This window comes from Heptranchias perlo, chromosome 13 (assembly GCF_035084215.1).
Source record: "Heptranchias perlo isolate sHepPer1 chromosome 13, sHepPer1.hap1, whole genome shotgun sequence".
Classification (NCBI taxonomy): Eukaryota; Metazoa; Chordata; class Chondrichthyes; order Hexanchiformes; family Hexanchidae; genus Heptranchias; species Heptranchias perlo.
In genome coordinates, this window is record NC_090337.1 from 44,231,293 (window position 1) to 44,253,930 (window position 22,638).

Here is a 22,638-nt window from a genome sequence, read left to right on the forward strand (position 1 = left end):
AAGGCTTCTTCACCAGCACTTCCCAAACCCGCAACCTCTACCATGTAGAAGGACAAGGGCCAGCAGACACATGGGACCACCACCACCTGCACATTCCCCTCCAAGTCGCACACCATCCTGACTTGGAAATATATCGCCGTTCCTTCATCGTTGCTGGTCAAAATCCTGGAACTCCCTTCCTAACAGCACTGTGGGAGAACCTTCACCATATGGACTGCAGTGGTTCACGGCGGCGCCTCACCATGATTTTCTCGAGGGCAATTAGGGATGGACAATAAATGCTGGCCTTGCCAGCAACGCCCACATCCCATGAATAATAATTAAAAAATAAGCTCCAGAGAATACAGGCCCATTCTACACAATCTCTCCTCATAGGACAACCCTCTCATCCAAGGAATCAATCCAGTGAACTTTCGTTGCACCCCAAGGCAAGTATATTCTTCTTTAGGTTAGGAGACCAAATCTGTACATAGTACTTCAGGTGTAGTCTCAACAGAGCCCTATCAAATTGCAGCAAGACCTCCTTACTTTTATACACCAACCTCCTTGCAATAAAGGCTAACATACCATTTGTCTTCCTAAAATTGTCTTCCTAATTGCTTGCCGTACCTGCATGTTAACTTTTTGTGATTTGTGTACAAGCACACACAAATCCCTCTGAATACCAACATTTCTTACTCTCTGACCTATTAAAAAAATATTCTGCTTTTCTATTCTTCCTACCAAAGTGAATAATTTCACATTTCTCCACATTATACTCCATCTGCCACCTTCTCGCCCACTCACTTAACCTGTCTACATCCCTTTGCAGCCTCTTGCATCCTCCTCACACCTATCTTTGTATCGTCAGCAAACTTGGATATATTACACTCGGTCCCCCCATCTAAGTCATTGATATATATTGTAAATAGTCGAGGCCCAAGCACTGATCCTTGCGACACCCCACTAGTTACAACCTGCCATCCCGAAAATGACCCGTCTATTCCTTCTCTCTGTTTCGAGTCCGTTAACCTATCCTCAGTCCGTGCTATTATATAGATACTTTTTCAGGGGTTATCCAATTTAACCCCGTTTCCCTCCCTGGATACTCACTCTAGTTGAACATGGCATACAAAACCATGGCATCCTGCTCAACCTAGAGCTGAGCTTCAAATCCCACATCCTATCTATCACTTAATTCCACCTACACATGATTCCTGACTTGATTCCTATGTCAGCCCATTTCCTACTGAAACCTTTATTCACCTCTGGACTTGACTTCAATGTTCGCCTTGCTCCACCCTCCAAAAACTACAACTTGTAACACATTGCCACCTGTATCCTGTCCCACACTAAATACCACTTGCTCATTGCTGCCATCTTTGGTGACTTACACCGGCTATCTGTCAACCACCTTATTAAATTTAAAATCCTCAACTTCAAATCCCCCACGGCATCACTGCTGTGTCCTTTGGCATGCGCTTGAAGGAGGGTAAATTCAAAACTAATCTCAGGTACACTACTAAACTCTACAACTAATTACAACCATGTGGCCTTCTCTAGCAATAAAGAAGCCATGCCCAAAGGACTTAAGTTTACAAAAACACTTTATTCAATACAAAAAGGTAATTTACAATGAATGTGCAATTCTTGGGCACGTTAATAAAACATGCTGGAAGACTGAACAAAATTTGTATCTTTGCTCAAAAAATTATGAATTGTTCTACTGCAGCTTTAACAATGTTTACAGCCCAAATTACGAAGACAAAATTTATGGAAGTCTACATTATCCAAACAAACTTTGGAATTTCCCAGAAACACAGAGCTCAAGTTTGGTGAAATACAGACTTTTTTTTTGATTTTTCAAATTTCTGAACTTCTCGTGCACCAATTCAAGTAAAACATTGGATATTATACAAATAAAATATTTATCATTTTAGATATATTGAAAACCCCACGTTTCTCCAAGTCGAAAACTGCATGTGCAAAATAAACGCCTTTATGTGGTTGGTTATCCATGATTCTTCCATTAGAAAAGTATTGTAACAGACTTCTACCAGTCCATTTTCACCAGCTTCAGATTTATGAAAATTAAAAGGTAGCTATTTTCTCTCGCGAGTCTTCAATTTATTTGAGTACACTCCTATATGCCAGTGCAGACACATGGATGCTGTAATGTTCTGGTAACTGCAAGAGAAACAAAAATAACATGTAGAAAGATCTCTCCACATTTTGCAAGCAACATATTTCACTGCAATTAATTAATAAAATAAAAATAGCTACAAATCCTTCAATACTAGCCTTGACAACAAACCAGGAATGCTGCTAATTGCACTAAGCAAAATATTATTCAGACAACAAAATAGCAAAATAACAGTACATGATTTGAAGGGTGTTCAACTGACCAAATTCTAGACAGACAGTATTAAAAGCACAATAAATCTATTTAAACCTATCCTGGACAATGAATGCTTGTTCAGTCGAACTGACTTGCTCAAGGGTATAGTAAATCACTAGCTGCCTGTTTGTGACATTTGGTCATCTTTGGATTTCTGTGCCAAATATTCAAGATTCTACTACATCAGTTTAATAATGATCACTGTGCAACTTTTACCATTCATTTACATTTGGTGTGATCTCAATGCTTTCGTATAATGGAGGATCTACTTTTTCTCAGTTAATTTTATAACACCATATGGTTCTCTTACTTGTGCTCCGAGTCTGGAAAGGTATCTGTTCCTTACTGCAAAAGCACTCATTGGCTGGATCCTAGCCAAGTCCTCGACTTGCTGTTGACGAATGCGTTCCCCTTTCTCAGCTCTGCAAAACAAAAAAAATCATTGCAACCAATTTTAGTTACCAATGTGTCAGGCTTTGAACCAAACGAAACTCCAAGTAGCTAACCACAAAGATTTTTTTTTAAAAAGTGATCTGTAGACATCACCAGTTTTATTTTTTTTTTACAAATGTGAAGCAGATACTAAATAGGAGTGTCCAACCTGCATCCCTAGGACCACATGTGGCACCCAAAGTCCAGGTAACTCTGCTCTATTTGCACTTATATTCCTTATTCACTGGTTTGTCCTCTACATTTTGGGAGCCTTGAAGTTTGGAAAGTGCTTCTCTTAACGTTCTTGCTTCACTGGTGGATAAATCCAAGATCTGCTTGTATCTAGATATGTACAAGTTAATGAGAACATGGATTGAAACTTTATTCATAGCCTTGAGGCTTCAAAGTGTGTACTTATGTGATCTGCGAAAACAAAAGCTTGGACACTCCTGTATCAAGTATCAATACAAAAGTTTAGGAATAAAATTTGAGCAAAATCCAAGCAGAATATTAAATGGTATTTATTTTTATTTACTAAGAAAAGGAGATGAAGGTAAAAAGATACACGTTTCCATTTATTTGTTAGTGAACTGTTCGGTCAGTTTAGCATATAAGAACGTTCACATGGAACATTTAGTACATGTGATTTTGTCAAACAGTTTAAATTCCATTTTTAGTTCAAATGGGAAAAAAATCACCAAAATGCATCTTGATTCCTAAAAGAAATAAAAATCAGTTCTATTTGCCTCTTGCTAAATATGAACATAGGAACAGGAGTCAGCCATTCAGCCCCTCGAGCCTGTTTCGCCATTCGATGAAATCATGGCCATCTGCATCCTAAGCTCTATATCCCTTTATACCCTTGGCTAGCAAAAAAATCTATCAATCTCAGATTTAAAATTATTAATTGAGCTTTCATCAACTGCTTTTTGTAGGAGAGAGTTCCACACTTCTACCATCCTTTGTGTGAAGAAGTGTTTCCTAACTTCTCTCCTGAATGGCCTGGCTCTGATTTTAAGGGGTCCTTGTCCGAGACACCCCCACCAGTGGAAAAAGTTTCTCTCTATCGACCCTATCAATTCTTTTCAAAATCCCAAAAACCTCAATCAAATCATTTCTTAACCTTCTATATTCCAGGGAATACAAGCCAGTTTATGTAATCTCTCCTCATAATCTAACCCTTGGAGCCCTCGGAACGTTCTGGTGAATCTGTGCTGCACTCCTTCCAAGGCTAATATATCCTTTCTACGGTGTGGTGCCTAGGATTGCACACAGTACTCCAGATGTGGTCTAACCAGGGCTTTGTACAGCTGTATCAAAACTTCCTCCCCTTTATTTTCTAGCCCTCCAGTTATAAAGGCTAACATTCCATTAGCCTTTAGAAGCTAACTCGTAGTAGAAATGATAAGTACAAAATGGACTAGCCAGCAGTCTTTCATTACATAAGTGCGTTGTAAAAGTGCATTGTAATACATAAGTCCAATACAAAAGTACCACATGAAGTGATTTTACAATGTATTACTCACACAGCCATTCCAATTGACAGAGTCGATCATTTTTTAAATTAAATTTGCTATTAATTTGTTTTGGGAAGACATTATACATAGTTTTAGTAGTAAGCATCTAATTGCTTTTGAAGCAGAAAAGATAGTTATTTTGAAGTTCAACAGTAGTCTATGATACTACATAAAATTTCCAGTATGTTCTAGCTTTCCTCAGTATTAGCATACAAACCAAAACAAATGCTATGCAAGAGATTACAAGTATAAGATCTAAATTGTAAAACTTACCCGTTCGTGGAATACTAACTCAAAGGTAGACAACAGAACTAGGTAGTATAGGACCTGCCCCAGATGCACCATTTTACAAACAGTAAAAAATTATTCTAAGCAGTCATGAACTCATAGTTCCTATTTAAAAATGAGAAAATATATCAAAAGCATTTGACAGTCACCTAAAATATCACAATTACATATGTTAACGCTCATAGTCTGAGATACCCATTTGTCATTCAAAGTTACAACTGATTGCAACCAAATTATTAGTGGTCTTCAACTAATTTGTGGTCTTCAATTAATTTAAGTGCTTTTCTCCCCCCTCTTCCAATCTGAAAGTGTATTAAATATATTCTTCAAGTTGATGTTTTGATGCTGAAAGGTTGTGTACTTCTGGCCGAGGGCTGCTAGTCCTAATTCTCATCTGTAAAAAATTGTGGTGAAAGTTACTGTTATGAATTCTGCTACATGGAATTATGAACACTAAAATGACCACTCATGAGTTTCCATTCCAGTTAAACAAACTGCTGTTTCAGTGCTACAAGTCACTTAGTCCTGTGCTACAAGTTACTACAGCTGATCAGTGTCATGCTTTGCTAAAGCAGTATAATTTTAAATGGTAGAGACCTTAATCCTTGTGACTGGATTTGTTAAAGTTCTACTTACTGCACATGTCCAAAAGCCCAGAGCATCAAGAAAATCACCTGAGGAAAATATTGAGTGACATTGCACAAAAGTTTTAACAGTCATGTGTACACAGTGTGATTGATTCTGACTGGATATGAAGCGATTATGCAGCAACATTTATCTCTGTCAAAGCGAAAGAGGAACACAAAGATAAGAAAATGTCCAGTTTCAAAAGGGCTAACAAACTACATAAACTAGGCTACATGGCGATTACCAGCATAATTCACAGTTAGATTTACTTAAATAAAGTAATTGTAGAAATTAGAAAGGTGGCTCTGGACGATTTAATGCTGTCCTTTCACTTATAGGACCAGACTTTTGAAAAATCCAGCAAGATATGGGAGAAAATAAGTCTGACTGAAGATCTCAAGTAAAAAAAGGCAAGCCCAGTTCCAAACAGATGTGTATCCATAACACAGTCAATCCCATTCATGAAGATGCAGAGTTAGCAAATGTGGAAAGCTGAAGAAATACTTAATTTGAAAGATCAAGGAAAAGAGCCATGGGCCATACTGCAGGATAATACCAAAGTTGAAAAGAATAAAACACAAGGTAAGTAAAATCTGTGATTAGAAAGGAAAGACTGAAGAAAGTTAAGGTATTCTCGCTGGAGTTCTGGGAAAGAACAAGTTGCAATAGGAGACTGCATTATAAGTCTTGATTTTGAAACAGTGGAAATGTTGGGATGAGAAAAAGCTTGCAAGCCGATGTGGAAGAATTTCAACTTTTGCGTCCATAAAATGGACATTAGGCCTCTGAATTTCATGTCGCAATCTGTTACGCCTAATTGGATCCGGAGGTGCACTGAATGCCATAGGACGGGCAACCTGTAATCATCCAGGGCGAGCACCTGACATAGGAGTTAGGTTCTTTAAATATGCTTCTGCAGGACCCAGAATTCGAAATTCAAGTACAAATGGGTGGAGCTTGTGCTTGAGGGACCATAGGAGGCCGCTCAAAAAAAAAGCCCAAAGTCATTTTCAGTATTTATTTTTGTGGGCCCAGGAGAAGAAGAAATGTTCCTTCTCGGCCCACAAAAAAACTCCCACCCACTGCCAGTGTGTTTGAGAACCCGCCCAGACCCAACCTACCGGCCAGCTCTCATGATTTCCTGCCCTCTCCGACCAGCGAGCTGCAGCCAGGCGCCTGTTTGGCGACCACAGCTCGCCGCCAGCATGTATAAGCCAAATTTGACTTTGGCATCAGGCTGACACAGACTGGCACGTGGAGCAGTCGCTCTGGCGACTTCACAACCATTTTGAGCGCGTCGAATTTCTCAAATGCCTTTGCAGCTCAGAAGGAACTCTAGGAGCATAGTATCAATAAAATAAAGACAAGAAATGCCATGGTAAAGAAAGGAGACAAGCCTTCTCTTGAATCCTAACCAGAGATGCGAGATGAACTTCCCTAGAAATGGGACCAATATTTGTTTTTTGACAAATTTGGCCTTTATAAAGAATTAAGAGTTGCTGTTGGGGTGGAAAAGAAATGTGTGGCACAAAAGTGCAAACCAAGCTTTTTAGAGACAGCCTTAGCAATGGATATGGAAGTTCTATTTGAAATCCAAACAAGTAACAAGGCCAAGAAAGTTGACAAAAGATACTCTAGAAATGGGCTAAAAGCCAAGAACCTCACTGACATCTTTACCAGTTCCTTATAACAATTTGAAAACTCATGTTGGATACTTAACAATCAACAGCTGCCCCATATATCAGCAAGGTGCTCATTAAACATCCCACACATTTTGAGAGCTCTATGGTGCTCTCCAATGACATGGGAGTGCTAATTGTAGAACAAAATAAGGTCATAAATAAAAGGGTTCACTTAAGTGCTCGATTTTGTACTGAATCTGAGCATCATAGGATGAGGTTATTAATCACTCCTACAGGTAGGACAGCTGTTTGTGGCTTACAAATTAAATTTAATTGTCATTTTTACCCATAACAACTGGCAGAGTCTCAAAAAAAACATTAGTACATGATCTTTCCCCACAGTATTCCTTGAAGGCACAATTTTGGAATGCTGGGGAGGAAACTTTCTCTGCATCCAATTCACACTACACCAGACCAATACAATATTAGGCGCAAGGGGAGTGAAAATATTGACAACACTGACATTTCACTTTGATTAGAAAAAAAAATGAAACCTAAAGACTGAAGTTACCCTCGCAATACTAAAAATGAGCAAAATACCATATGACAACCTTCAAACACACAATGTAGTTCCCAACAATTGCCAAAGAGCAAAAGATTCAAGATCAACTTAGCTCAAAAATTGTAGCAGCTATTCCATAATTTGTGACTGCTACCATTTGAAATTGCATTAAGCTGCACCCCACCAAAAAATGTATCACATTTCCTAAGCTTTAAAATCTAAAACCTGATGGGAAAGTCTATTCTGCAGAGTGCAACTCTCAGCTATTTAGAGGTTAATGCTGCAACAAATGACTCAAAAAAGTATTAGATTGTCACAAGCTGATGAATGTCACTGACATTAATTTGTGTTGGGGGTGGAGTGAAATGTTTGACATGCATTTTCACTCCCTTGTTCAACTTTTCTGGTTCTTTTGTATTCTTCTGTTCTGGGAGCCCTCCATTTTTGTTGTAAAAAGAAAATACCACAGCCAAAGTTTTTCTTGACTTCTGACAGGATGACCTAGTGGCTCTATTAGATGTGCTCATTCCATTCACCAAAATTTCAGAATTCTGTGCTGCTGCCAGAGTTTATCACTATGCATAAACACACTATAAAAGTACAACAGTAGCCCCTTCTATTGCTTTACTGTTATGGATAGGACATTATGAGCTACAATTTTACCTGTGGCTACTGCAATTGTAATTGAGCTAAACATATCTTCAGTACAGGACCCATCAGAAAGCTTTTCTACACCCAGCTGTACCACTCAATACTCAAACTGTTGAGCCCTCAGTTTCCCCCTTTAAAAAAAAATTCAAAACTTGCGTACTAAAGAGACCTGCAATTTAAAAACTTAGCAACAAAAGAGCCTCGAGAGAATTACAACCATAACACTATTCTGATCAGTTATTCTGGATCCCAACCAAGATGACATAAAACAACTAAAAGTAGGTTGAGAAGTCAACAGTCAAGGTAGATGTCAGATAAAACAAAGATTATGCCAAAGGAGTAACTAATTATTTTGGGATAGTCCAATTCTTAATGCCACCAATTGTACTATAGAAATAAATTTTATGGGTACAATAAAAGTAGTTTGGAGTGGACATCACTAGGATTCCCTACTGCTAATTTTTTTTTGGGGGGATGAGTATTGTCCACAGTTACATTTACTAGATACCCAGAAATTATAGTAAACAATTAAAATGAAAAATCAGCACTGAAATATAATTTGTTCACAGCCAGCATTCCAGGGTTAGGTGTAGCATGGGTGATGGTGCAGGATAAAGGTTCCCACACTGTCCCAAAATGCCTTAAATGGAACACTCCAAGAAAGACTCACAAATGATACTTTCCAGATACTTATACAAGTACATACCCAGTTCCTTGTGGGTAAACAAAAAAAACCTGTCTCCTATTATAGGAAATTGGAACTAAAGCTTTCATGAGAAGGGAATCATAACCCATCATTGCATTTAAAAAATGATCCACAAATTTAATATACTGATATTTAACCTATGTACTATTTGGGTATAATAACCTAGGGTTAAAGTGGTGACTCTCAAAACTCTTGAGCAGTTCAGCAACATCAGAATTGCAACTACTTAATGTCAATTGGCTCAGAGTCATAAATACAACTCTACAACTCAGTTTCTTCAACCCTTTGCAGAGGTAGTTCTAATGATTGAAAGCAAGAAATTTCAACAGATTAATTTTATGAGCAGTCTTACAGATAACCAACTGCAGACATGCCTGGACAACTAATGACAGAACAGGTAAGAACGTTAAAAGAAAATCAAACCAACAGAGTACATCAAGCCATTGAACATTTAGAAAAGCACCTTGCAAAGCTGCATGCCATTATAATCTGAAAGTGAATAAACTTCAAGGCAAGCTTGACCAATCAGAATCAAGCAACTGCTTCAGACTTTGAAGCAAAAAAAACCTAAGAACCAGGATTTTGATCAGTCACAATTTTTCCATTTCCTTTCAAACAAGTTAGTTTTTGGTGAGTGAAAAGTCATTGCATTTAGTTACAAACAAAAAAACAAAAAAAATGAACTTATGGGAAAAGCTAATCAAAAAGGAGAGGAAGAGCAGCCCCTGCCACAAAAAAAGCATTGAGAGTGCACAGTATTAGAAACAGAGGATAAACAAGGTTATCTGCAAGCCATTTCTCAATGAGTGGTGTACAATAAGTATCTCAAACTATGCCTTTGTTGAATATCTGGTTAAACTTGATGGGTGCATAGAACATTAAAAGTTGATAGCTGGCACCACAGTGGCACAGCACATTAGAAGTTCTGACAGCCCATTGCTTGTGCTTGTAGGTCACCACTCAGCTTATCTGCCAATCTCAGCCACAAAACTATGGTAAGCTACTAAAAAAAGTTAAATGTTCTGCGTAGAAGTGGAGGGGAGGGAGAATTGGAGCACAATTCATCATCAGGCTACTGATCAACACCTCTCAGCAGCTGGCATTGATTGAGGCAAGGAGCAGGTTGCCTGGTAGCAGTTGATCCATCAGATTGGGAGACTTTAAATGGGAGGGAGAATATGAGCAGTATGAACCCTACCAAAACCTTAGCAAAACTCCAAACAGATGTTGAAACCAATCTTCTCATGGATATAGGTTTCATTACATATTCTTTTTAAATTAAGTGAACAAGTCCACACTATAATTGCTTGAAGAATTACAGCATCCCTTCACTATAAGCCATTTGTTTTTCCCCAGCACTTACTATGGGAATAGGAAGTAAATATTGTAAGCATCAGTTTAGCCCAAAAAGGTGAAGTTCTTAATAGTCTCGTTTCCTCAATTTCAGATCACCACTGACTACACTATTTAGCAGCAGCATTCAGGATAGCAAAACAAAAATCAATATGGAAGATCACAGTCAATAGTAAACATCGTCGCAATATATATATACTCAAATTTGGATTTCTGAAAAGTACTTGGAACAGTTCAGAACTTGGGTTTCTCATACTACATCCCATCTGACACAAGTAATAGAGATTCATTCAAATCCAGGTATCCATAGGGAACCATGCTGATATAAATCAGAGTACTATTTATACCATATACCAAGAGCACAGTAGATTGCTGCCTAATCTTTCGACTAGGATAGTTTAGATACAACAGTTGTCTACAAACGAAAAGCTTAAACAAAATGGTATTTGCATAGCTGGAGTTACACATGAAAAGAGCAAACAAAGGCAAGCAAAGTGAATACTACTTTTCACAATGAACAATGATACAAAATTTCAAATTTGCAAATATATTTAGTATTTCACTGTTCTATTATCTGAAAGTGAAGAACATTTTGCTCTTTTGAAAAAAAGGGGGAAAGTTCTTTCCATCGTCAGAGGATTAATACCAGTGAAATTCATTTCTGTGCAACTGAATTAAGCAGTAAGCCTAAGGATATGTGCAATTAAATTAGGAACAAAACATGAAGAGTCAATTTTGATACATTTCTAATGAAGAACAAATCCCTTCATTGCAATCACATTATATTCTACAAAATCTTTCAATGTTGCTTCCACAGTAAGTTTAATGTTATAATACTGGATTGAATCCCATCAAGAAAGTCATTAAAATAACCAAAACACATATAGAGTTGAAATTGTGACATTTTCCTGATTAACAGTTTTAACTAACCATTATATTCTTCACTATAAAAATACTCAAATATACATTACACACAATTCTCCTACAATACAACAATACTATCTGCCAGCCATATAACCCCAACAGACCAGGAGGGTGGAACTTTTCCACAGCCACTGTTCTATTCTGATCAGCCAGCAGGAGGTGCAATTCAGTCGGTGCATGCCACCATTCCGTCAGGATGGAGTCAGTCACCTTACTGTGATGCCCCGTCTTTGCCAGTCAAGACGAGAGTAGTTGGCAGTCTTGGGAGTCAAACTGCCAACCTCATTGGGCTTCTAGCACTTTCAGGATACTTACAGTTTTCAGTACTTTTTCTCTTCAGCCATATACAATCAAATAATGCAACTGTATAGAAGGCAATACCATATGACCCTGTATGAATAGAGGGGTTTCAACAATAGTTTTTCCAAAGAAACCACACACTGTCCTAAACAGAGACTAAAGGAATCACTGCTCCTCTTATCCTTTCAGATATCCATTTCCATGGTTTCTTGGTTATCAAAATCGAGGGAGATCAGTGATAGAACTCAGACTTTCTAATGAGTCCAAAATGGAACTACATATACACAGCTAAGTAGGACAACGAAGTGCGTAGAAGTCCTCAAAAGGCCAATTTTTTCCTGGTCCCTTTGCCCAGTTTAGCTTGTTTTTACATGAGCAGTGACAAATGATGAACTAAAGTTACACAGATATGATTCTGGCAGTCCAATACATGTACCTCACATCCATACACTCGTCTGGTCTCTATATAAATACTGAAGTAAATTTAAGCTTTTTTAAATTATAAGAATTGCATTTTATGCACAGAATGTACCTTCAACATCCAATCCCATTCACTTCAAAAGTGAAACAACCTTCACAACAGCTTGTATTCTTCAATTTGATAACAGCTAAGGTTTGCTTTGGGTAGAATGTTCATTTTGTCCCTAGATGTCACATTTCCTACAGCTATATGAAATACATAGGAAACTAGAAATACCCACACTGGAAGGTTTTTAAAATTAGATCAAAGATATGTTTGTCCATTTATAGCTCTTATGCAAATACGACACTACTGTACTTCAGCAGTGTTAAAAGAATTTACAAATTATTAAGTTTGGGGGAGCATCTATGTTAACAAATTATTTATTTATGAATTGTCTCACTTCACGAAAAGGATTCATATTAAAAGGTTTCTCAGTTCAAAAAACATCTAAGGGAAGGGCCAAGACCCATAGTGCAGGACAACATGAAGGTAATTTTACATATGTAAACAAAGTCAGAAAATGATTTTCATACTGAATTATGTCTAGAATACCATTTCCTAAAGATAAAATTACTGGCAGTTTGGGTTATTAAAACACTAATTACTGATCTGCAATGTTTTCCTTCTCTCTCCTCCCTCCCCTCCACAAAAAAAGTGTTTTGTTCTCAGAATTCAAATATCCAAGTATTTTAAATAGCAGTAGGTCATACAAGATCTGGTAACAAAGCAGACAATCTCTCAAAACAATTAATGTCTGCTTTCACTTTCAAACTGAATCTCATACACTTCAATTTCCCACATTCTTCAACAAATTTTCTTTTAATATTATTAGTCTCCCACTCTTGGGAGGGTTCCATGCACAGATCTTATTTTAAAGACCTCAGCCTCTCCATCCAAATATACGGGTACTTACTCTGCTGCAGCAACAGCTTGGAGCTTTGAACGTTTCCATGCAGTCACATTGAGGTCACCTTCTAAGAGATTTAAAACAAAGATTGTTACAAATAATTTCTGAGACACTTTGCAACGTGTGCAATGTGAGGTGAAGAAAAATTTAATTGGATGTTCATACCTGCCAACAAATCCACAAAGTAGAGCACTACAACAGCTATAAGTGCCACTGGAAGATAAAAACAAACACTGTAGTTGGACGCTGACAAATACACTACACTAAACTAAAATGAACAAAAAGCACAGGCAAATTTAGTTGAGGAAATAAAACTTTGAGTAGGTGTCTGCTAAAGTTTCATTGCAGTGTGAAAAATCTATCAAAAGCCATCACTGACATGTTTAAAAATCCACCATAGAGTGACGTTTGAAGAAAACAATGATCTTGGTTAGAATGTTACTATCCTCTGGGGAGAATCTCTTCTCTACCAGGAGAGGGAAAAGGCATCCAATTCAGAATAATACAACCCATTACACTCCTTGCCAAGCAATACGTTTTTCATCGTTTTGTAACAAAGTAAACTCATCACCATTTAACACATCACGATTCAGGATATAGTGGGGTTGTGGGGGGGGGGGGGGGGACCGCTACCCCAATCACCACCCAACAAGGAAGCAGATGGCACACAAGCACTCAAAAGAGGTAGTAATGTCTCAAAAAGAATGCTGCCCAAATCTATTTAATTTAAACATTACTCAAAATATAAACAAACTAGTCCAAAACACACATTATCTTTGTATCCAAGACAGTCATTGTAAATAGTGAAATAAATCATTACGCCAATGTTTTAACAAACCATTAATGCTCCATTTTCATATTGTTACATTTTTTTTTTTAAAAAGAGCTTTTTCAAAAACAACTTTGAGGTCAAAGTTGTAAACCAACATTATCTCCAATAAATTTTTGAGGACCAATGTGGCACTGTCATATTTCCTTCCAGGTCATCAAAACTTGATAATTCAGTATATTTGTTGGACAGACTGATCCATCTAAAGTTTAGATATCATTCACTCAAGTCAACAGTACCAGCCATCCAACTAGCACAGCATCAGATAAGAAAACATAGTGTTGAAAATACAATACTTACCACAGAGACAGGCACAGAAAAATACTTCGAGAAGTAAATATCCACTGGAATCCAATATGGAACCTGCAGCAATCGCAATCACTGCAAGACCCAAATTCTGTATGGACTGCATGCTGAAATGACATGTTTTAACTTTAAAATGGACAAAATTACATTTAGTTTGTACAAGCTTACAAACAGCTGAAATACACAAAGAAAAATTAAACTAGGAATCTCTCAAATTATTTAAATATTTAGTTCCTCAAAACATGAAACAGGAGGTGCTCAACAGGGAATATTCAAGAAGAATGGTTAGGAAAAGATAATAAAAGTCAAAAATTAGATGCCAAAATTTTAGGTCAAGACGACAGTTAGAAGGTCAAGCGCTATAAAATAAAGGCTACAATTTTTCTGGCTCTTAGCCATGTTATTTGCCAGACAAATGCTAATTATGGCTCATTAAATCTAATGATGTGGTTATACTGCACACACTCATTTTACACCATTACAATTTTAAGAGTGCAGTAAGCACTGTTGGAATGATTTAAGAAACCCTCCTTCATGCACAGCCTTGGCAAAGCTGATTTTTGTTTACACCCAGTCGTGGAACATTATTGACCAACAATCTATAATAAGGATTTTCCCAAAATGGGATCATCACAGAATGTTGGTCTTAACCCAATGATCATAAGCAAGCAGATGTTTAGAAGCAGAGCACATTATTTCGCTTTGAGACTCCAAGCCTGCAGTGGGAGTGTAAAATAAATTCTTAAGACGGAACTTCAGGTACTACACCCCTCTTCAGTTCCAGCCCGCCCACATCTTTTGGCATCATGCAAACCCACATTTTTTTCTCTGGGCAGACCCAAATCCCTCTCATCTAGTCTCTCTAGGTCTCCCTTCCCAAAAGTAGTTCAGGAACATCTGCCTAATCTTCTTGATCTTGTGTACCTACCCCTCCATTGGGGAGCCAATAACATTCTTAATAAAAAGACAATTGGCCCATTCTTAAAGATTAGAAATTTAAATAGTTGTTCAGTAGAGCTCTTTTTAAACTCCACAATTGAGATTTAAAAAATTGGATCTGCATTAGTTTCAACAAAACTGCAACAGATGCAAAATAGAAGCTACCTCCTGGAGGCAGTCTCGCATCTGTTGTAAAAAGCCAAACTGGCCATATATTTGGCTGCAGTTATACTGCAATACTACATGTAGTTAAAGACCTAATGCCTTGGTGCACCAACATAACAATGCTACAGGGGAATTTTTGTACAAAATTCCCCATCACAGCAAATTAGTGATCACACAGGCTACTTGGGTAGTAGAGCAGCTGGTTTCATTAACACTAGCAGGTAATTTTTCACAGATCTCTCATCACCCTGTCAGCCAAAGAATCCTTGATGTGGAACACAAAAAATAGGGAGGGGGAAGCATACTCAAACTTAATGCCAACCTATTTTTAAAGGGTCTTTATACAGAACGAGTGGGAAAGAGTGCATTTCTTGCAGCATTGCAGATGATGTACTGATTATGGGAGCTGGCTAGAAATCATTTCTTGCTAGCCCGTAGCTGCTCAAAAACATAAATGGGACCAAATATTCACGAGGCGAGTAGAAGAGAGAAGGGGGGGGGGGGGGGGGGGTCGTCCCACAGGTCAAAGGAGGAACTAACCCACTGACAAAGGATTGCAGGGAAAGGTGTGGAATCTATTTCAGAGATGTGTTCAGGTGCAATGAAGTAAATGTAAAATTGCTTTTTTTTGGCTGAAGGATACATTTTTTTGGGTGAAAAAGAACACAGGTGTGATGGATATATGTTAGATACTTGTACACAAATGGATATGCACAGTTTTGACGACAGTAAGAAACAAATGTTAATAGATGCAAATTTTGCTCTTCAATTTTCAGCCTTTAGTCCCCTTTCGTGGATTTGGCAACTCATACTAGAGCGTTATGTGCACTAACAGTTCTCCTGTACCTCGACCAGGTGAAAGAAAATGTGTAGGCTCATTGCTTCAATTGTGAAGCAGCAATTCTTCATTTGAGCAGAGTTATCAATTTGACCTCATCTTCACCCAGGAATTGGACCCCAAGTACCAATTTTTGAAGCATTAAGTACACTTTGATATTTTCTTTCCCTCCATGGTTTCTAAACTCTATACTGCAAACTTATTTTAACTTCAAAAAGTAAGTTTAAAGCAAGGTTAAGTTACCAAACATAAATCTGCAGCTATATTAAAGTAATTTTGGAGTAGTATTACTTACAAGCCATAAGCTGTTCCCAGCTGGTGTTCAGGAACAACAAAGGCCACCATTGGCCACAATGCACAGGCAAGCAAAGAATAGGATATTCCCAACAGACACTGAAATTAAAAAAACATTTTTTAAAAAAATCTACTTGAATACATAAAATCTTTAAAAACAATATTTGGCCTCAAAATGAGTAAAAATGATAGTGGAAACTTTTCTAGTCTGCTTAAGTGTGGGATAGGTCAAACAGATACTTTAGAAACAATGAGGTGGCAACTATGTAAAATAAATTAACCAAGGTGCAAGTCAATGAACAAATGTGTTATGCAGAGATTTACCTCCCCGGTTGAAAATCTAGACAAAAATCTGATGAAGGACTTTACGGTCTTAATTGTATACTGACAGCAATAAATTCCCTTACAACCTCCCACCTCCCCACCCTCCCTTCAGATAACATTGTATGATCAAGATTCCTAATTCTACAATACATTGTGGTTTTGTAATCACAGCTTCAAAGCCTTCAACCAGCAAAGCAATTTTTAAAGATTTCTCATGGAATAAGTGGGGAGAAGGTGAGGGCCAACTTCTGTAGAACATTTGTATACAGCATGAGACAAAAGTGAATTGGGTCGAAACTGCACTAATACACCTTTGGGAATTGGGTTGAAACCCAGCTTAGACTGATGGGATAGAAGTATCTATTCTCTACCAACTCTGAGTCATGTGAAATGAGCTTCAGCCATCACAACCTAGTTCCTAGTGAGTGACGGTTGAGAACATATTGTGTTTATTAAATGTCAGAGAGACAAGGATAGATAAGGGGAGCTGAATAATTCATTCTGATGCACTAGTGGGTACTCTTCTGAGGGCAGAGTTGTGGGCACAGGAACTACAACCTTACATGCATCTGACCCATATTATATACGGCATAGGACTCTTCAATTCTGACAGTGGATGCCAAAAGTGAAGCTTCCATTCTCTAGCACGGACAACATCTTGCAAATGAAATGCATCTAAAATTGTTGAAGTTTAAAAAAATTAAAATAGTGGTCATAATCAAAATTTGGATTAAAAAAATACATTTACTTAAGTGAACTTACAGTCCAAAGTTGTCAGTTATGAACATTAAAAATGAAGTTATATGTTTCTTGTGAAGAATTTACATTCACTTCAAATACAAGATTAGTATTTATCATTAAAGTTGCCGAACAGATTTTTCTTCAAATACAGAAATACTGATTAGTTTAAAATGTTCGTTCAGGTTACAAAAATATATGAATCCAACATATAACCTCTTTTAACCTTTCCTTTCTCCTCCCCTCTTGCAAAACAAAAATTGATTTTTGTCAACAGAATAAAAATCTACAGGGCCACGCCATAATTAATGTCCCCTTAACCTCTTCATAGTCACAGGTGTGTGTAGCAAATTATGCACCGAGCAGTTTTATTACCATGGCAATCCAAGGGTTCCAGAAGGTGAATGCCAACATCAGATGCGCAGCCAGTGTGATCATCACAGCACACATAACCCAAAATATATTCCTTCCTACTTTATCCACCAGAAATCCCAGGACAGGTGAAGCTGGAGCAGAGATAATATACACAATACTAGAAAGAAGAACAACAATGAGACAAATAATGTTAGCATTCAATTTAACAGATACCATATATCAAGAATCCACCTACATGTTGACAGAGCAACTTTTTAAACAAATGATTTAAAAAGGTAGGAATTTAAAATGGAGTTTGGTGGCAGAGTGAGCAAAATCAACATGTCATCCACATAATAGGACACATGGTCCCACCCGAAATCCCCTACACTGTTTCCAAACATCAGAGGTAGAACACTGAATAGAGGTCAAAATATTTTCCCAGAGATAGAAAAAACAAAAGGAAGTTTTATCGGTATTCGTGTACTTTCAAGGAATGAGTTTCAGAGTAACATTGACAATGGCCTAAAAGCAGGTTGCCCACTTAACCATAGATAGTATAATAGGTACAGCACAGGAGGGGGCCAATCGGCCCATCATGCCTGTGCCAGCTCTTTGAAAGAGCTATCCAATTAGTCCCATTCCCCTGTTCTTTCCCCATAGCCCTGTAATTTCTTTCCCTTCAAGTTTTTATCTAATTCCCTTTTGAAAGTTACTATTGAATCTGCTTCCACCACTCTTTCTGGCAGCGCATTCCAGATCGTTACAACTCGCTGTGTAAAAAAATGTTTCCTCATGTCGCCTCCGGCTCTTTTGCCGATCACCTTAAATCTCTGCCCTCCGGTTACCAACCCTTCTGTCACAGGAAACAGTTTCTCCTTATTTGCTCTATGAAATTTGCTCATGATTTTGAACACCTCTATAAAATCTCCTCTTAACCTTCTCCGCTCTAAGGAGAACCAACTCAGCTTTTCCAGTCTCTCCACATAACTGAAGTCCCTCATCCCTGGTACCATTCTAGTAAATCTTTTCCGCAATCTCTTGAAGGTCTTTACATCTTTCCTAAAGTGTGATGCCCAGAATTGAACACAATACGTCAGCTCCGGTCTAACCAGTGTTTTATATAGCGTATGGATAGCCTCTATCATAGTGAATTTAAAAGCCAGATCACAGCTGTTTTGAGTGGGACGCGGGAAAAGGGAGAAATTAAAATAGCTGCGTAAGAGCATAGGTTTCTAGGTTTCTTAAAGGCATGATGTCTCCAAGGATTCTTCCTCCACCCCTGTGCTCCCCATTACATATGGTGGCTGAATAAATTAAGGAAGGAGCTACCCGAATGCAGGGTTACCAAATTGGCCAGAATGCAGTAAGCAAACAGCTCAAAATATGCAGAAGAGTATTGTTTCAGTGTGGAAAGTAATCATTTTTAGAATCGGGCTGTTTTCACCTTTAAGGAGAATCTGATTAACATGCATTTAATCTTAATACAGGCATAAATTGCTGAAACAAAAAAGTATCTGTTGCTGTAAAAATCCATTTCAAATAAATAGAACACAATACAAAATCAAGACTTAGTAATACAAGTGCAAGCAAGAATTTTACAATTATTAAATTTAGTTTCTTTAATCAGACACTGTAAACTTTTGTTGAAGTGCTTTATACATTATTAACTCTCAACAGCTCCTTTTATTGACCAGCAAATCAAGATTCATCAGGTCCAGCTGCTGGTCATAAATTAATTACCTGTTGATTAAACTGGCTTGTTTCAGTGAAAAGTTGAATTTTTCAATGAAGAATACTCTGTATGAATAAAAAAAGACTTGGTCATGCATATATTTCAAGAAATATAGACACATTATGGACTTGCATGGAATTCGAATTCTAATGGATGCTTTCCAAGTTTGATACCAGATGGCAAACAGCATTATGCAGGGTTCTATTAGGGATGAGGTGGTGGAAGAGAAACTTATGCAAATTCTATAAATCTGGTTAACAAGAGTAAAATTGTTCTTGATTTATGGACCCAGTGTTCAAATTTAGTCCAGAGACAAACATTTTCTATCAGAACTTAAAGAGTAAAGTAACAGGAATTTAGATAATACCAATACAATTCCCCACAGATGCATGGATCAAACAGTCTTCAAATGTAGCATAATTCACTGGTCAAACCATGTTCAATTGAAGCCAGAACACACAGAAACGAGAATGTTACATGACATACTAATGGGCGTTATCTATAGATTGGGACTTAGACACTCTATGAAAATATATGAACTGCTTTTTATCTGTACCATTTTACACCACACAAGTACAGCACATGGCCTGTGTGTGCAGTTAATTCTCATTCGTTCCCCCTCCATGTAATTGTGGGAATTTCTAAGCAGGCAAATCCTAGATACCTTCCACAATTGTGAGAAATATAGTTTGGGATTTACTTTTTCGGCCTAAGATTACTATACAAAAGTGTATTTGCCTCACTTCAAATTGTCCGAAATAAACCAATTAGCATTAAATCAATAATCAACAGAGTAATGAATGAAAATCATTCAACTCTTTTGCTGTAAAGGACGGAGAAGAAAAATGAATAATTACTTCATTTTCTTGTTTCTATACATGCAAGGAAGTATGGTTATAAAGATAATCATCACAAACAAGGACGAGTTTATGAAAGTCACAATGGCACAGCATTGATTAGCTATGCTAAACTGGCCAGTGTCTCTCCTTCAGACTGAAACTTTCAAGTGTCTTTGGTAACATATCACCACTTGGTGCAGCTTCAAGATTTCAATCTGGGCAATTTTCCTAAACAGTCAGCAGTTTTATGCTACTGTTGAAAGTCTATAGTCTAAAGGATTAAAATGTCACCTTTTGACAGGCAGCAGTTAGGTTGAACAAATCTCTGCTTCCCCTGCAGTTCTCTGGTTGTCACTGACCTGATTCCGGCACTTAGATTATGCCTTCAGCAAGTCATCCAGAATGTTTTTACATTATGATTCATCAGGAGTCGCCATCTTTCCCTTTGCCGGTTAATCTTTAATGTTCTTACCCTGCTATGCTGGGTTTTCTTGTTTCTATCAGAATTGATCTGTATTCAGAACTGATCTCTCACAATCTGCATCTTGAGATAATGTGCCCAAGTTTTTGCCATGAACCATCATAAATGCTAAGTGTTTAAGGCTCTTGATTTTCAGACTACTCTTCAATTAAAAATGTTCTAATCTCCAACAATCAGGTTTCTTGTTGTGCAGCAGTTCCTTTCTTTTAGCCTGGCTTTTCAAACAATCTGGCTCTCCTCTGCTCTATCTTGTGTACTACAAAACTGAAATAAAGCTAACTATTTTTATACTGTGAAAGGAATGTAGCGCAACTCATGTTGCACAAAAATACCTGATGTAATTCCAATTTATCAAAACATCTTCAGCCCTGTGGTTGTAAATAGTCGTGTTTACAACTAAAGTTGTGTCAGCTCAGATAATAATACTCTCACCTCCGAGTAAGGTTATAAATTCAAGCTCAACTCGTGGATTTCATTTTTTAGCCTAAGCTGACGCTCCAATGCTGTACTAAGGGAGTGCTGCAAAGTTAAGGGCAACGTCTGCAGATGAGATGTTAAAGCAAAGCCCCGTCTGCCTCTCTGGTGCAAGTTAAAAGATCTTGTGATATTGTTTGAAAGAGAAGAGGAGTTACCCTCATGTCCTGACCAACTTTCCCTTTCATCTACCACCAAAATAACTGGTCTTTTGTCTGATTACCATTTGTGGAAACATACCATGTGCAAAGTGGTTGCCACTTCTGACTACGAACAGTAACTGCACTTGAAGGTAATTTATTGCACATAAAGCACTTTGAGATAGTTCTGAGAGAAATGCCAAAACATTATGGGCCGGATCTTGCTGGAAATATAATGGCACGTTAATGACGCATGCCGTTATTATCGTGCAAATCAGCCAGCAAGTTCAGGGGATTAAGAGATACGCCATGAGTTGTGAACCTCCAGAACTTGGTCGATTTTCACTGCTCCGCCGTCTGCTTCCCACAAACAGCATCTCGTCCTTAGCCTCCCCGTTATTTTTTATGGACTTGCCGAATTTGCACATTAATTGCCCATTAAACTCGCCACAGAAAATTAAGTCTGGTAATTAACAGTGCAAGCACCTTTTTAACGACATGATAATTGTTAATGCAATGCCAATCAACCTCTCTGACCCAGAAATTGAACAATTTAAACCGTGGAGGTCTCATTCCTTCAGGTAGTAAATTGTTCTTAGAGATTTTAAAAACGTCAAATTTAAAAATTTTTAATGGTATTTCTTATTTTCCTTTCTGTCTCTTTTCTCTCTCTCTCTCTCGCTCTCTCTCAATCCAATCTTCCTTTCCCTCTCTTTCTGTACCTGATTTGATTCTAATTCAGCCTCCTTTCAGTCATTTCTCTGTTTCTTCCTCAATCCTTAAGACGATACATCATTGGTCCCACCATTCACTGCAGTCCCTCGCCATGTCATTATCAGCTTGCACTTCTAGCAAGTTATGGCGCAAAAACTTTGAGCAGAAGGGTACAGAAAAAAGTCAAACTAACGGGGCACGCTATGAGATGCCCCACTCCAGCAAGATCCAGACCTATATAAAATATTTTTCTTTCTTTTGAGTACCATCTAGTCCCATGATTTCCCTTTTGGAATTGGAATTTTGAGCTACTCTTTTTTTTCTGGCCATTACAATGATAATCATTTGGAGACCTCTTTCCTTCTCCTGTCTAACTTAACAGAAGGTTTATTTTAAATCCCGTACAACAGGAAACCATTGTTGTGAAGGTGTTTTTTTGAAAATGAAGCATTGATCATTTTGTCATTCTTTTAATTATTAGCCAGTTCCGCTTGCTTCTTTATTGTGTTGGGCATTTATTCATTAAGCCCAAGGCTGGATAACTTCTTAAAGCATTTATAGCTGCCAGATGTTCGCCCCAAGTTTTTGCTCCACCTTTTTCTTATCATGATAGAATTTATCTGGTCTAGGATCTTTCAGCTCCATTCCAATAACTGCAAATCAACATCAGAATTTCTAGCCCTCTCGTTTTACTTTAACAAGTCTGCATGCAAGATAGTGCAATTTTATGTCAAGACAT

General features: G+C 37.7%; 1 protein-coding gene across 4 annotated transcripts in view; it reads right to left on the reverse strand.

Annotated features, from left to right (window-relative positions):
* Nucleotides 1–1,597: 1,597 nt before the first annotated feature.
* Nucleotides 1,598–22,638, reverse strand: part of mfsd1 (major facilitator superfamily domain containing 1) — a 52,497-nt gene continuing 31,456 nt past the window's right edge. For 2 of the 4 annotated variants that reach the window (XM_067995391.1, XM_067995389.1), the window contains 8 exons: nt 19,260–19,316; nt 17,538–17,694; nt 16,102–16,199; nt 13,859–13,971; nt 12,895–12,942; nt 12,736–12,796; nt 2,688–2,799; nt 1,598–2,166 (listed from right to left, as the gene is read on the reverse strand). In XM_067995391.1, the coding sequence (XP_067851492.1) occupies nt 2,107–2,166; nt 2,688–2,799; nt 12,736–12,796; nt 12,895–12,942; nt 13,859–13,971; nt 16,102–16,199; nt 17,538–17,694; nt 19,260–19,316 (706 nt within the window). In that variant the 3' untranslated portion in view covers nt 1,598–2,106. Of the gene's footprint in view, nt 2,167–2,687; nt 2,800–2,978; nt 3,152–3,314; nt 5,009–12,735; nt 12,797–12,894; nt 12,943–13,858; nt 13,972–16,101; nt 16,200–17,537; nt 17,695–19,259; nt 19,317–22,638 lie in introns of those variants that run through there. The other 2 variants (XM_067995390.1, XM_067995392.1) reach the window with 2 other exon arrangements.